Source organism: Colletotrichum aenigma (assembly GCF_013390185.1).
Source record: "Colletotrichum aenigma strain Cg56 chromosome Unknown KSG_Cg56_contig01, whole genome shotgun sequence".
NCBI classification, from domain to species: Eukaryota; Fungi; Ascomycota; class Sordariomycetes; order Glomerellales; family Glomerellaceae; genus Colletotrichum; species Colletotrichum aenigma.
In genome coordinates this window covers 7,071,962-7,088,026 of record NW_023500907.1, presented here as the reverse complement: position 1 = coordinate 7,088,026, position 16,065 = coordinate 7,071,962, and the positions used below count along the sequence as shown (strand labels likewise).

The 16,065-nt window shown below is 55.2% G+C and overlaps 3 protein-coding genes across 3 annotated transcripts; all 3 read left to right on the top strand.

The window, feature by feature from the left end:
• Positions 1 to 3,376: 3,376 nt before the first annotated feature.
• On the top strand, positions 3,377 to 3,982 carry CGCA056_v001870 (uncharacterized protein; the record flags this gene model as incomplete). The annotated part of the gene is made up of 1 exon (XM_037317129.1): positions 3,377 to 3,982. The coding sequence occupies one exon, from the start codon at positions 3,377 to 3,379 to the stop codon at positions 3,980 to 3,982; it is 606 nt and encodes a 201-aa protein (XP_037184402.1).
• Positions 3,983 to 9,586: 5,604 nt separating this feature from the next.
• On the top strand, positions 9,587 to 9,819 carry CGCA056_v001869 (uncharacterized protein; the record flags this gene model as incomplete). Its single annotated transcript, XM_037317128.1, has 2 exons — positions 9,587 to 9,673; positions 9,727 to 9,819. The coding sequence occupies 2 exons, from the start codon at positions 9,587 to 9,589 to the stop codon at positions 9,817 to 9,819; spliced, it is 180 nt and encodes a 59-aa protein (XP_037185436.1).
• A 3,923-nt stretch (positions 9,820 to 13,742) lies between these two features.
• On the top strand, positions 13,743 to 16,062 carry ALY1-0 (Arrestin-related trafficking adapter 6; the record flags this gene model as incomplete). The annotated part of the gene is made up of 2 exons (XM_037317127.1): positions 13,743 to 15,212; positions 15,265 to 16,062. The coding sequence occupies 2 exons, from the start codon at positions 13,743 to 13,745 to the stop codon at positions 16,060 to 16,062; spliced, it is 2,268 nt and encodes a 755-aa protein (XP_037185435.1).
• Positions 16,063 to 16,065: the final 3 nt, after the last annotated feature.

The following is a 16,065-nucleotide window of genomic DNA, read 5'->3' as shown; positions in this document are numbered from 1 at the left end:
ACCAGGCCAAACACACGCGAGATAGCAGCTGAAAAGGACAAACGTGAAAATAGAAGTTCTGATCTCGTTGTATGTGAGGCGGCATGCAACACCCCAGACCTTCCTAGATAGGTAGATACGAAAGACACTGACAATGCGCTCGATGACGCTGTGTTCATGGAACAGGATTACCTGTTCATTCATATCTTTTAATGGTCAGTCTTGCGACTGCATTTTTCATGGACTTTCATCCTGCAGGATACGATGCGCGTTCTGAGGTAGAAACGGCAGGGGCGCCACCCACACCGGGCAAGAGCACTTCGGTCTGCAAGTATATGAAGGGTAAATACGCTCTGTCAACAAACCCATGCTTTCAACCACAATTACTGTCGGAAACCATCGCTTCTCAACGTTTGTCAACACAAGGCTGCAAGAGCTGTGCAGTAAGCCAGACTCCTCTGATGTGCCCCACGAAGCCATCCACCAACTTTAGGGGCCTCAACGTAGCTGACCTGTGATTACGAATAGGTGGCAGGAAACAATGCAAAACGATGATTGAAGCAAGAGATATCGTAGATCAAGTTGATGCCTGCGCGTTGATCCAGGTGGATTGGGACTCGTTATTGCAGCTGTGTCTATCACTGAAATCGCCTACAGGACGCTCCATTGGTCGGGTTCGGTTTCGACTCAATTGGTTTGATGAAAACCGAGCCTGCTAAATAAAATTTGTCTAAAAATAAACTAAGATCATACTCGCTATACATCCAGGCCAGCGCTAGATACCAGCCCACAGATATAAAATCATAAGAATTGACCCGACTTTCCTTGCGGGCTTTGTCACAGATGAAGTCATAGCTGTGTCATACTAGCTCCGAGACTCCTCTAACAAAGACATATGGCCATGAATCGCGACCATGGGCGTGGACCCCAGCTAGATGGCGAGCCGAATGCTCTCTAATAAGCAGGCAGAGACAAGGATGAGAGACATTCCGGCTGGGAGGGCCCATTCGGTAGTTAACTGGGCATTTCATAATATTGTAAAAGACTGGCTATGGTGTGATATGGTCTCCTGGTGGAAACACTCCGCACATCGCTGCATTTCTCGACATTGTTTCCGGGATGAGGTTCGCCGTCGCGCCTGTTGAAGTTTTTTTATGCTGAAGTCATCGAATGCTTCCAGACTCCTTCTCCTACTCTAATGAAGGTCTGCATGCTTGAGCTCTCTGTCCATAAGACAGCCACCATCTGGCCATTGGCATTCGTCTGCAACTCAAATCTAAGATGTCGAAGTCCCGGGTGGGCCTTTAGGCAGGTGGTCGGAAGAGCACCGAAACGGTCCAACCGATCGTCCGCTTATTTTTCTCCTATGTCGTGTACTAAACTTATCTACTTTCATGTGGCCACTCTGTCAAGATCAAGTTTATCATACTGAATGCCTTCACAAAGAAAATGTTGGATGGAGAGGGACGCCAGAAGGGGGCACGCTGCCACAACTATCACAGACAAAGACATGCTCCGGAAAGCTCCGTGCGTTCAAGACATCATCGTCGTGACAGTTAATGGGCTGGAAGCTTGCACAACATTCACTACAATCCTGTTCAGAAACATGCCCTGGGACAAGGCCCTCCTCGGGTTTGTGTGGAGCAAATACCAAGAGGTTCCAACCATCGTTTCACAAGGGAGGCTGTGCCTAATGAGCTTTTAAAGGCACTGAGTCCTCACTGATCAGTTTATCGACAGAAATGGGAAATACATCCATATGGCGTTAATCTCAATCCACCATGAACAACGTCAAATCTTTTGTAATTGATGAGTTTGTAAAGTGGACGCGATTCTTGAAGTCCATCCCGATAGCGCGCTCGGGATGTATATCAGCAGCATATTCCTCATATATGATCGACAAATGAAGACGTCAAGTGACGATATAAAACGAGGATTCAGGCGGCCTCAGCTTGTGAAGACAACCCCACAGTTCGCACGCACAAGTTGCTGCAACTGTCGATACCTTACTTCAAACCCATCCTTGTCTGGCGCTAGAAGCAGACGGAGACTTGATTTCACAACCAATACCTCAAATACTATCCGCTCAACTGAAAAGAAATGGGCATGTTTTTAATTTGTGGTCACTCTGCGGGGAAAGTCTCAAAGACAAACATATTGAATGTAGTGTTGATGCCAGCATGAAGTGATCAGTTGACCAGCAGGCAGGCACCCGCATCTAAGCGATAGCCCTCCCAGGAGATGATTCCGGCTACAATACCACCGAAGTATGACTTGATATGCCGAATAGTCAAAGTATGGTTTTCAGGAGCCAGGGACTACGGACTGAGATGACAGGACACCACTCGCTGTGTCTCTGTCTGCGAGTGGTTCACCTTGTGGTAACGATGGTTAGACCTTCTTTACTGACACCTACTCTTGAAACGAAGATCAAAGATCATCTCCAATTGGCCGGTCATTTGCACTGGCAGTGAAGTATCTGCCAAGGCCGGCATTTATACCGAGGACAAGGTGACCCAGGACGTGAACAGCGCGACCACTGATGGCTTCAGCTCGACATGTATAAATTAGCGCTTGATTGCCTTGCCGCCTAAAGTCTACCAAGATCAAACTGCGGACGGGTTTCATGCGAACAAGGAGCATGGGAGCTAGCGTTTCGAGTCCAAGGGCACTTCCCGCGAGGCTCAATATCGTACTGCCGCATTTTGTCGGCGCGAGGTCCGCCAACGTTGGTGCTGCAATGGTCCTGAATACGCCGACGATACTGATGACGGTGGACGGCGCAAAATGCACTCAGATATAAGTAAGTCTACGGCTGTGACTAGAAGAGCTCTGCCGACCTTGAAAGTCGACGTTGGCCTCCCGCCGACGTCCGACTTCGACTTCGACTGCTGCTGCTGCTATTGATGCTCAGCTAGCCAGCAACGGCGCTCAATATTTATAAGACAATTGCAAATTGCAGATGAAGCTAGCTGGAGTCTGAAAGTTTTTTGTGCTAAGTATTAATGCCACCATACCATCCGGAAGGAAGAAACACCGTCGCATCGGCCCGGCGCCGAAAGCAACCCCACCAAAGCCGACACCGACCGTCGCACCCCGCCGCCTCAAGTGGAACAACATGCAACCTCCCGCATTTTTCATTGCCGTTTCATGTTCAGCTCCTCAACTCACGACATTAATTTCAAACAAATCGAAAACCTCAACCACCTAGGCAGCAGTCCGCCCTAATTCAGCCTGCAAGTCAGCCCGCGAGGCAACCGCCATCAGCCCCCGCCACGGCAAGCTAAAAACCCGCACCGGCCCCGCGTCCGGTCCATCTACCTCAACCTCAACCTCATCGGCCACCATACGCATACCATCATCTTCTCGGCCTTCTGCCACCAACTCGATAAACAAAATGGCCACCTCCCAAACCTCACCACCCCGCCCGTCCCCGCCATCCTTCACCCTCACCTACCCCCCCTCCCTCGAGTCCTACAACACCCCAGCCTCAACCTGGCTCGCAACGCACAACAAGACTTGGGACGGCCTCGCGACCGCCGCCCTCGTCTTCTCCCCGTACAACCGCATCCTGCTCCTGCAGCGCGCCGCGCACGACAGCATGCCGAACCTGTGGGAGACGCCCGGCGGCGCTGCGGACCCGGAGGACGCCTCGCTCTTCGCGGCCTGCGCGCGCGAGCTGTGGGAGGAGGCCGGGCTGACGGCGACGCGCATCGTTCGCGTCGTCACCGAGGGCGCGGACCGCGAGCCGGGGAGCGTGTTCACGAACCGCACGGGCAAGATCTTCTTCTGCCGGTTCGCGTTTGAGGTCGAGGTAGAGGGCGCGGTGAGGATTGACCCCGAGGAGCACCAGGACTTTGTGTGGGCTACGGAGGAGGAGGTGCGGGCGGGTAGGGTTGGGGATAAGGAGATTCCGGTGACGAATGGGCAGATGATGAGGATTATCTTGGATGGGTTCCGGAGGCGGAGGGAGCAGGTGGTGGAGGCCGTCGAGGGGAGGTGAGGAGCGAGGCGTTCTCATGGTGACTCTCTAGCTTGAGAGGATGAGGTTGATGTCTCATGATGGGAGGAGAGGGGCCCGGAATGAATAGATATTATGCCTTCTACAGATTCTGGAAGAATAGATGTATAGAAGGGGCCTCTGAACTCTCGAACTTCCCAATCACCATCGGCAGTGGTCCCTGCAGTCTGAGATAGACATACAAGGCTAAATAAACTAGAATCTGAACGACAGGGGCAATGATAATTCACATGAGTATAACCCGCTCAAAATACTACCCAGAACACGGCCACGTTAAACAAGGACCTCGCTTGCCATAGTCTACGCGTTTGCGAATCTCTCACAACATGATCGGAAATCCAGGCACCACAACCCATCCCACCCTCAGTATGCACCGTGCTTCACGAGAGCTTCTTCCACGGCCATTCCCGCGCGATACATATTGATGGCCTTGGACAAGGCCACAACGCTCACAATGCCCAGCACAACAACACCGCCGAGCTGGATGGACCTGATGGGATAGGTAAGTCAGTGCGCGAGTGAGAGAGCATCCCCGCCACCACAGTCCGCAACACGCACCGGAAGTTTGTGTCCTCAGCATTGAGCCATTGCTGCACTTCCAAGAAGACCATTTTGAGACCGGCAGCGACGCCTCGCATTCCCTTGTTATCAACCTTCTGGACGGGACACGTTTGAGCCGTCTTCAACAGAGTTTGGGCACGTTGAGTAGCACTTTTCGGCAGCGATTGGACGTGAAAGAGGAAAGCGAGGCATCTGTGTCAAGATCAAATATCATGATCAAAACTGGGAACCCTCTCATGGCGACAGCAGCCTTGCGGCGTGTCAGCTGGACACTCCAACACTCCAACACTCCAACAGGAGACGTGGCGGCTGGCACACCCATAAGATGTGCCTCTCAATTCACAGTATATTCCGTCCAGTAGGCGAGAGAGAGCCAGCGAGAAGATGTAAGCTGCAGCTGGCCTGATTGGAGCATTCGCAGAGGTGTCAGAGCCTTTGCTGCGGGAGGATGCGGCTCAGTCCAATACTAGCTACCTCCGGAGCAGGGGTGTTAAATAGCAGGAAGGTCATATTTGGAGAGGTGGTCATCCCTCGATGAAGGAGCCGCCGGCGCAAATATTCATCGTGGAAAGGAGTCACGGGCGTTCCCGCTCGAGTTTGCCATCGTCACATTTCGGTGGCTTTGGGAGCGATCTTGGATTCGACGCCATTGCGCAGGATAGATATGAAGATGCAAGTACTGAGGCTCGCCGGCGACGTTACGGCACAATGGTGAGGGGAATTAGTAACGCCGGTTGTTCAGGATGAATGCATGCAAATGCATGCCCCTGGCACCCCGATTGCAGAATTTCGAAATCGTCGGGGACCTTGGCGGCGGCCCGATTCGGCCCTCTAGGACCAATTTCGCTGACGGCTTGGCCGAATGGTCAAGGCGGCGACATTTGGGACTGCTCGAATGCATCCCCGACGCAGGCTGTGGTTTCCGGACATATGCAGGGCAGCATGCCTGACGCCCAAGGGCGCCGCGATGGCCGGAGCGGATATCAAAGACGCCTCTGTCCCAAGATGTTGGGACCGGGTGGCGGCAACAACGACTTGCATAAAACGGGCCTCCAATCTGTTGGATATTTCCACATCTTTGGCGGTGATGCCGGAGGTCCGTAGGCTCAGGCCTAGGCCACCGACCAACATCTCTTTGCGCGCTTGACACGGACCGGGCGGACCGGGCGGGCCAGACGGAAGATGGCTGGTATCAATCGTCATTTGCGGCTCTGGCGCGATGCAGTTCCTCGCCCTCGCGGTGGAGGTCGAAAGCGCGATCAAGGAGTGCGACGCCCACAGTCGAGGCCAGTCATGTCGCATGATGGCGCTACTGAGAAGACCGGTAATGCCCGACGTACGGCATAGGCATAGTAGGGCTGTTGGGTGCTCATGCCCAACATCCAGCAAGGCGGCGGACGGCACTTGCCTGCGTTAGTAAGGCTTCTAGCGGCAGTGGTTGGCGCGGAGTTATTTGTCGGGATCTTCAGGGAGATCGCTATGGTGGCTGACAGTGACCGATCCGGCTTCTTAGATCCGAGGAGATGGTCGAAGGATGATGACATGAGTGAGGCGGGCGCGATGGAAGGAGCAGCGGGGGCTTGTGGCTTGCTCAGCGTGTCAGCGAGGAAACAGGCGGGCGGTGAAGACCCAGGGTGCTACTGTAGGAAGGCATTCGTTAGATGGCTGTATCCGTACCAGAGGGATGTTGTGCGGGAGAGGGACGTACAGAGTGGATGCGGCGGGATGGTTGGTGAGGCTGCTCGTTGTGCTTCGTCGAGGCTGGCAGGTCGGTCGGGGAAAATCCGTGATCGGCGTGGCTTGAGTCTTTCGCGACCGCACCCCGCGGAGGAAGGTGCAGCTGCAGTATCTTGCGTGACTGCAGCAATTGCAAATCACTGAACGACTCGTGATGTGACTGAAGACCTGACCAAAAAAAAAAAAAAAAAAAGACCCTTGATATCTCCTGACGTCGAAGCCCCATCGGAGGCCCAGTTGCAATGCGAGGGTACTTTCTGCTAGCGTTGAGTTTGTTACTGCGCGACTTCGTTGGCTGATTCGTGATGACTGTCGACAATGTTTTGGACAATTCCAGGGCGCATGATATCACGGCCTTGTTCTCGTAGATTGCGGTGAGCTAGCCTGGGCTCCTGGAGGCCTGGACTTGCTTAGCTGGTCTCCTAAGACAGGCTAGCTGGCCGTTGGTTTTCTTGTTTATTGCCATTGGGCTCGTCGTCTGGATTGGGCTGCGGGTGACAATCCGCGGCTGCCAATTGGAGAGCTGCAGCAGACGGTCTGACGGAGACGGAAACAGAAAGAGCGACAGCGTCGGTGGCAGCAGCAGGTAGCATCGTGACTTCTCAAAGTCCAATTCAAGCAGTCGCGTCCCCGTGCCGCCTTCCTACCCGCAGTAACTCGGCTGCAGTGGTTGCCCTTTCCAGCACTCGGTACTGAAGCAGGTGCAGCAGGAGCAGCAGCGGTGCACCAACACTGCAGTAGCAGTGCAGGTGGTTACGAATCCACGACTCCATGACGCCCCACTTTTGAGCTCCTGATGACCTCAGCGGCGTCGATCTGGATCATGGCCGCAGCTCCCCTCCCTCAACTTCCCCACACACTGCAACTTCCAAGTCCGATTTTTTTTTTTTTTTTGGTTGGTGTGAGCAGCCCTTTTCCCCCGTTTGGCCATCTGCTGTGGAACTTCTCTCCTGGGCCCTGGCTGCTGTGAGTGCTGCGAGTGGTCTCTGTCAGCCAACAACATCCGTTTGCAGTCGTCTTGGGACAATCACCAACAGCCGGCGCAACCGATACCCTTGGCTAGTCTTTGCGAAAACCTTGCAAAAATAAACGACCTCGATGCATATCCGACGATACAACGGCTTCAAAGAGCTTAACCCCCGGAACTCGGATCTGCGCCTGACGTTTCCTCCGCCAACTACTGCCTACCAAAGTACTGCGTACAGAACTTCAGACACGGCGGTCGGATCCCCTGCGCGAAATTCTGCTCAGCACTTGGGCCTGTCGCGCATCCCAATCCTGCTTGCTGTACAAGATACACTCTTCCATGCAGCCACAGGTTCGCACCTCGACGATGACGCAGCCGTTCCCTGAATCCAAGTCTTGACTTTGGCGTCCATGGACGACGCACTCGTTGCACAAGCACGCGCCACCAAGTAAGCGCTGCTTGTGCAGTTTACACAGGCACAGCTTGATGGCCAACCATTTCGCATACTGCATAACCGCGCTACTGTTTCTTGTCGACTTAATTCGCGCTAGAGCCTTGTTTCGAGACTCAGAGACTTGGCCGACTCGCAAGACATTCACCTCCAATCCTTCCTCGATACCAGGAAGCCTCTACCCTGGTTAACTCGCATCGTACGCGCCCAATGACCACTGGTCTAGTCAACCCTCCGCACGAGGGAGACACGCTTGCGAGACCATGATAGAAATACAGGCAAACTGAACCAAGCTGCCGTCATCACCATCATCAACGCCAGTATCTAAGCTGCTGCTACTGGCGCCGGCCCGCGCTGGTCGCCGCCACGCCTGCTGCCGCGTCCCCACAGCCGGGTGTAAATCTGCCGCCTCGCAACTTGGCAATTGCTTCAACGGTATTCGTTGGCGCGGCCGCGGCTGCAGGAACTCTAGCTAACAGGTTGTCTATCTTCAAGTACGAGGCATGAACATGGCAATGTCGCGAAAGCCTCGATGCATACATTTTGGCGGCTCCAAAACTCAATGTCCATCGTTCGGCCGCGACCGCACCAGGTGGACTGCATTGTTCGGTCGACTGCCGGGATATCCACGTCTTTCTGTGCGGCCCGCCTATCGTTCGCCCTGCCAATACACCGCTCAAACAGCTGGCCGCCTGTTTTTGCTTGACGGCAAGCCTGGGTTCGCCTTGTCAACCACCGAAAGCGATCTTCAGGCTGTGGACAATGTCCCCTACTCTTTTTCGATAGAGTGCTTGCAGAATCGCTTCTTTCATGGCGGCAAACCATTCACAGCCCTGAGATGGGATTTGTGTGCTACGAGGTCCCCTGTTGCCAACCCTAGCCATCAGTTTCAATGCGCCTGCTACCAGGCCAACCCTGCCAGCGCGAACTCATCGGGTTGGAACACCAAAGTTGAGATGGCAGAGATTGCGTCTCAATGCGAAGGAAAGGGAGATGGAGAAGCACCATGATGCAGACGGGCGTGCGATATGAAACAAGGCCGTTGGACACCGTACGGCTGGGAGTTTTGGTACAGATGACGGCGAACGATGAGGTTCCAACTGTGGTTTCCAAACTCGCAGCTGCACAGATTAACCTGGCTAGCACCACGTCGTGTCTCATTCGCCTCCTTCAGACTCAGGTTATTCCACGCGTTTTGAGCTGTCAAGTGTCACACTTTTTTACTGGCTTCGCGGCACGTCCCTCGACATCTTCGCAAGATGACTCGGTCATAGACTTGGCTCTGGAAAAGAGTGCGTCCAGACGTGTGGCTTATGACCCCTTTCCAGCCAATTGGATTGTCGCGGGGAGTCTTCAGGGCATGCAGGGTTTGCCAGGGTCTGGTCTTGGACACCTTGGAAGTTGTGAGGATTCAGCGAACCACTCAGTGGCATCTCGATGCGCGTGCCTCGTGTGATACTGCAGCCATCGCAAGCAGTGGCGTGAACATCCATAATGCGATGTGGCTCAGCGGATGCGATGCGCGGCTCACAATGGGGCTCGGGCGTCCAGCCTCGGAGACCTACCTGGAAGCAATATCAAATGTATGTCTATCACCACCGCAACAATCTTTGAGGCGAAGTGCTTGCTGTGACAAGTAGCCCGAAAATCTTGTCACATCATCCTTCATTGGCAGACAGAGCTATCGGCACGTATGCCGAAGCTCGGCATCCGGGGAGGCGACGGAAACCACTCCTAACTCATTTAGTGCCAGGCCATGTTGATCCTTCAGAGAAGCACACAACAGAGTTGAGGCTACAGGGAGGTACACTAACTCGGAACAGACACGGCGACGCGGCACATGGGTCATGTTGGCGGCCGCGGCATGACAATGACAGGCCTGTGCGGAATGTCATCACATCAGAAGCTCTCAACTTGCATTTCAGTTCTTATTTCTAGAAGTCGGCAATATCGGCCAGTGAGGGGCAAACCGGATAGAGTTGGGTTTCCAACACACTAACAAGAACACAGACGTTGGCAAACTGGCAGGAGTTCCTAATGCCATCGTCCGGCATCTTGGTAACCGCCCCGCGGCATCATCATTGTTTGTTTCGCAGCGGATGACGGGGGCACATCATTGCCCTTTATCGCTGGCGAATACGCCCCTGCGGAGCGGCATCACCCATGGCATCTTCTAGGAAATGCCTGCGACTTTGGCCGGTTCAACGAGCTTATTGTGCCCAACATCCAGGGGAGGCCCCAAGCAGGAACAACACGGAGTCCAGGGGAGGCCGGATGAAGCTCCTCCAGAGCACCTCGGACTGGTTACTTTGGTTTTCCGACCTGTCCACAGGAAGCCTCCACGCAAACGCACATCATGGCAGTGCGGATACTGAAGCGCTGCAAACACTTGCATGTGCCAACTGACACAGCTTCTGCTGCTTGGCTTGGGCACCAGCCACACTGCCACGAATACGGTCCCACCGCGCATCAAGCTAGGCCATTCTCGCCTTGGTGGTTAGCACGGAGGCCCTAGTTGCTTGATACGCAGTCAACGAGACGCCGGCGACATAACCACTGTCAGCGCTTTCCTATTCGCACAGCCAGAGAGGCTGCACAACGAGACAGACACTGCTGCAGGGCGCCAGACACTTGGAATCCGCCCAGCCCAGCCCAGCCCAGCCGACCGATCCAGCCCAGACTCCATCACCCACACGTCCCTTGGTGGATTGCTTTCTGGTGGAGGAAGGAACTGCACTGGAAATTTGGAGACACCCAGAAAAAAAAGGCCATTGCAAAAAGCGCCGGGCAGGGGGTTTACCAAGGCGCTGACTACATCATAGGTCGGTCACTGGGTGCAGAGTCACCTAGGGCCGGCATTCTGTTCAGCCCAGCGAGTCTTGACACTGTCCAGCCAGGAAGTTCCCTGGGACCCGGCAACGAAGCCAGTCAGCAATAGTAGCGTCTGGCGTGGTCCTTTTACTGCCGAAACCACACACCTGAACCGACAGAGAGACTGTGAAAGAGACTGGGCGGCATACAGTACAGAGCATGTACGGTTGACATTCGACTGCCCAGCCGGGACTGGTCTTGGGACTTGGGTGCACTACGTATTGCATCTGTCAACCCATGTTCGTGTCAGTGGCCCGTCAGCAAGCAGCAGTACTTTTACCAGCTACGTCTTCGTCCAACGCAGCCGGCAGGAGGACAGCCCAGATAATTCCAAACGCAAACCTGCTTTGCTCTAACTGTGTTGATCCGTTCTATCCTATCGGTCTTGGTCGTCGCCTCGGCAGCAATCCCACGCAGCAGCAAAAGAAAAGAAACCGTCAAGGGACGTTGCCTTACGTACTGGCAGTAGCTGCTTTACGTTAAGCCGTACGTACTAAGCCCACCCACCATCAACATCCCATTCCATCTCATCCCGCTGCGTCCGCCATCGTAAGGTATTTCCCATTGCCTGCTGCCCCCTGCGCTACCGAATTCTTTCCCTTCTTCCCCTCATCTTCCAAACAATCCATCCCAAATCCAACCCATACATACCCCCGTCGCCTCGTCTTTTCTTGCGAGAGACGACAAAGGCAGAAGAGGCAGACCGTCCGTTCCGCTGCCCACCAACTGCGGTATCCTACCCTGCCCGAATTGCCTCCTCTTCCGCAGGAAAGAGAACGAGCGCAAATCCCTCGGAAGCTGCACACACAGGGCGTACACCGCACACACCGCACACCACTCACCGCGACCGCGTCGCAGGTGCTGTTCCCCCCGCCCGACATCATCCTTGCAGGGCCTGCTTCGAGTCCGCCAGTCGCAGCAGCCAATCTGCATCTCGCCTGCAGTGCAAGTGCTCGACACACGACTCCAGAGGCCAATTGCCCTGGCCACTCCACGCAGCTCAGTCCGGCAATCGCAGCCCGTCGAGGTCGGGATACCGTCGCATCGACAACCTCGCCGTACCTTGCCTTACCGTGAGAAACCCTGTCTCTTTTGGCTTGCCTTGCCTTGAGTAGTGTGCGCTGGTGAGTAGTCGGCCCCGCCTCTTCTTCTTCACACAGTCATCACCGTCGCTTCGGCTGGTCTTTTCTGGCCGCCCTGGTCTCGTCTGTACTTTATTCCTTTACAGAGTAACTCTACCTTACCTTACACTATCTTTCTCCACGCTGGCGAACAAGGGCAAATCAAACGGGGTTGTCATCGTCCTTCTACCGCCTCGCCTCGCCTCGCACGCCTCTCTCTCCCACACTTCAGTTCCCCAAAGCACATCGTCGTTGCCCCTCCACCCCTCATTGTTGTCGACATCTTCCCTGTCGCCAACACCTCACTCGTTGATTCACGTCCGTCCTCTGCACATCCACAGCATCTCCATTCCCCACCAGAACCTCCCCAAGACTTCTGCTGGTGCAGGTACATGTTGTTTTGCGCGCGGGGCTCCCATCCTCGCTTTACTGAGGCAGTCAGAAGGCAAAACGTGAGACATCGAGCCAACACGGACGGAGCTTGACTGGCCCGGACTTGCCTGCTGCTGCTGTGCTGTTGTTGATGCTCTTGCTTCTTGCTTCTGCTGCCCAGCATCTTCCCCCCTGCGGTATCTTGTCCGACTGGACTGGCCTTTGCTCAAGTGGACTGAAGCCTTCGGATACCTTACTCACAATCTACTTCGTACACACGCGTTACTTTCCCCTCCCCCCTCTGATCTCTCTCTTCCCTCCTCCACGCACCGCCATCCGCACCGCACGCCATTCCTGACTTACCACTCAGAACCCTACTCTCCCGCAGAGCGAGACACTCTCACAACCACTTGTACCTAGCAACTAGATTTTGCCTTCTCCGCCCAGCAAATCAACTCAACACTAAGCTTCTTGCTTTTTCTTCTCCCGCTCCCATTAGGAGGTCCGAGGGTGGAATGGAATAAGGCCCCCCCCCCCCGGCTGTCATTGACTGATCTCATGCACGGCGCCTGACTCTGACTCTCTGATCACGTCGGTACGTCCTGCTCTTTTGCAAGCTTCTCATACCTTAGTACGATACGCCTCCCGCTCCCTTTTCTCTGGCTCGTCCCGCCTCGTTCTTCTCCTAGCGCCGTCCCCATCTCGTTGTACCTTGCCTTTCCAGACGGGACCATTTTCTTATGCCCATGCCTGTCTCCCATGTGTTGTGCTCGCACCGCTCAGCGTCCCATCCCATCACCGCACATTACATTATCACGGTCAACCCTGCATCCCTCCTCAAACCCCCATCATCCCTAACTGGCCCCTCGATGCCCGACACTCCTTGACCCGACCTTTACGTCTCCTCTTCCTATGGATACCCTCACTTGCTTTTTGCCAGCGCATAGAACCATCTCATGCACCTAATCTGGCCCTGTACCCCAGACACTCTTTTCTCCCTACTGTTCCTGAGCCAATCTTCTCTTACAAGCACACGTTCAAACTTCAACACCTCCCATCATCCTTTTTTTATATACGCGGCATTCCACGCCTCTCTGCGGCAGACTGAGTGATAGCGGACTCCCTCTATCACTCGGCCCCTCCGTTCATGAATCTTCCAGCCCACAGCGTCTAACAATGCCGACAATGACAGACTCGGAGCGACCTCGGCGAACGGAAAACTGGATTCCAACATCCACCCGAGGCGGCGTCTACTACTGCCCCAGATACCTACTAGACCCCCCTTCTACACAACAACACCAACAATCCCGATTGCCGACGCCGCCCATCCGCGCTCGCCAAGTAAGACCGAGGTCAATACACATCACGTCCTGGCCTTCCGGCTTCGTACCCCACGAACTTCGACCTCAACCGGAGCGCCCCGCCAAGAGGAGGAAGCCTTCGAAACCAGTCTCGCCCACAACAACGTCACTGGGCAAGTCTCCATTCAAGTTCAGCATCAAGCAATTTTTCTCCCTCTCCCAGAAGCAAGTCCCGAGTCGATCAACATCACGCGCATCAACCGCAAACACACTCTCGCGGCCGCCCAGTAGATCAGCAAGCATCCTCAATCGACTTTCAACTTACAGAGAGGTGGACTTGGTGGTTCCGGAGGAGGACACAATGGCACTACGCTCAGCTGCCATGGCCGAGGCCTTGCGGCCCCCTTTGATGAGTGCTGCGTACAACACCCCCGGCCAACGAAGCAGCTTGATGTCGGTCCGCACTGCAAAGAGCAATGTCACGTCAATGGTCACCGAAATCCCCAAGCCGGTCGCACACGGAAGCGGTGTAAGCTGCTCCATTCTCATGGCTGAGCCCAACATTTTCCTGACTGGGTTCGAACACGACGGCCACCGCCACCACTCGCAGGGCGGGACTGCCCTGCTGCGCGGAAAGCTGCAATTGAAGGTGTCCAAGAACGTCAAGATCAAGGGTGTGAGCCTAAAGTTGGTGGGCAAGGCACGAACCGAGTGGCCTGAGGGAATTCCCCCATTGAAAGTCGACCTTTATGAGGAGGAATCATTACGAACCCAGGTTCTAACATTTTTCAACGCTGTGAACGATGGATGGGAAACCGAATATGGAAACCAATGTCAATACGTGCTGAAGAACAGCTCTTCGAATTCTTCTTCAACAAACCTTGCTCCCGGCGGATCGCCTCGCAACTCGATCTCCCCGTCGCTCCTCTCGATACCCCCCAACCGACAAGGTCTCACCGCGAAGGAACTGAAGCGCCTGTCTCTGCAGTCCAACCAGTCGCGCAGTTTCGGAAAGGGCGACAACCCCAATGGCAACCAAGCCAAGGGTTACAAGGTCTTCTACCCCGGTCTCTACGAGTACACCTTCGAGCTTCCAATCGATCACCACCAGCTTGAGACGACCAAGCTGCAATATGGCTCGGTGAAGTGGGAGCTGCAGGCCACCGTCGAGCGCGCCGGTGCGTTCAAGCCTAACCTGCACGGATCCAAGGAGGTTGCCATCGTGCGCGTGCCCGATCAACTCTCGCTCGAAATGACGGAGCCCATCTCCATCAGCAGGCAGTGGGAAGACCAGCTTCACTACGACATCATCATATCCGGCAAATCATTCCCAATTGGCACCAAGATCCCGATCGCATTCAAGCTCACGCCACTCGCCAAGGTACAGGTGCACAAGCTCAAGGTCTTTGTCACCGAGTCAATTGAGTACTGGACCAACGATCGCCGCGTTACACGCAAAGACCCCGGCAGGAAGATTCTCCTCCTCGAAAAGACTGCCGGAAAGCCGCTGGACCCTGCATATGCGTCTTCGGATGTCCGCGTGCTGAACGGTGGTGAGTTGACGCCTCGCCAGCGCCGGGAGGCCCGGGAGGCTGCGAGCATGCGCCGCGCTGCCGAGGCGTCGCGTCATGGCGTGATGCCCGACCCCCTGCCGGAGCCTGTCGATAACATCCTGGGCGATTTGGATCTCGGGTTGGAGAGCTACTGGGGTTCTACTGAGATTGAGATGAATGTTCAATTGCCTACGTGCGACACTATGGCAAAGGACAAGACACTGCGCTTGCATCCCGACTGCAGTTGGAAGAATGTCAATGTGTACCACTGGATTAAGGTGAGCCCTAAAACTTTTTACTGCTGTGGAAGGCAGCCGCTAATGTGAACAGATCGTCATGCGAATCTCTCGCCTTGACCCCGAAGATCCCACCGGTACCAAGCGCCGCCACTTTGAGATCTCAATCGACTCACCCTTCACGGTCCTCAACTGCCGCGCAACGCAAGCCAACACCTCTCTCCCAGAGTACTCTGGTCCGGACAGCTGCCTCGCCCAAAGTCGTCAAACTTCGTGCGGATGCCCCGATGCCGTAACCATCGCCGGACCTCCTGAGGGCTCTCCCAACAACCTCTCAACCGGCGCTCTCACAATCACCGATGCGAACGCCGAGCTCCCGGCACCACCTCAGGCCGCCCATCTCCCATCCTCACCAACACCTACGCCCGGAAGCGGGGGCCGCTCCTCACCACCGAACTCCAACACCGCCGTGGTGGATCCTTACGACAATCAAGCCCGCCCAATCCACCTGCTACGCGTGCCCTCATACAACCCACCGGCCTTTGACGCCGAGATCCCTCCCCCCCCCGTCGAGAATCTCACGGCGCAAACTCCTCCGCCTCAGTACGATGTCATCGTCGGCACACCAAGTGTAGATGGTTTGGCCGATTACTTCACCCGCCTGGCAGACTATGGCTACGACGAGCCCGAGGAGGATTCCGACTCAGACGAGGGTCCCGCGCGCATATCGGAGCGTGGCGGCCGCGTCAACGTCGCTCACCCGCGCACCCCCGGCGGCAGGCGAGCGCCCAGTCGCAGCCTCGAGATCCAGCGCCCTCCGATGCAGCTCGACATGAACGCGCTGCCCACGCTTGCGCGGAACCAGCAACAACAACGACAACAACTCCAGTAAACA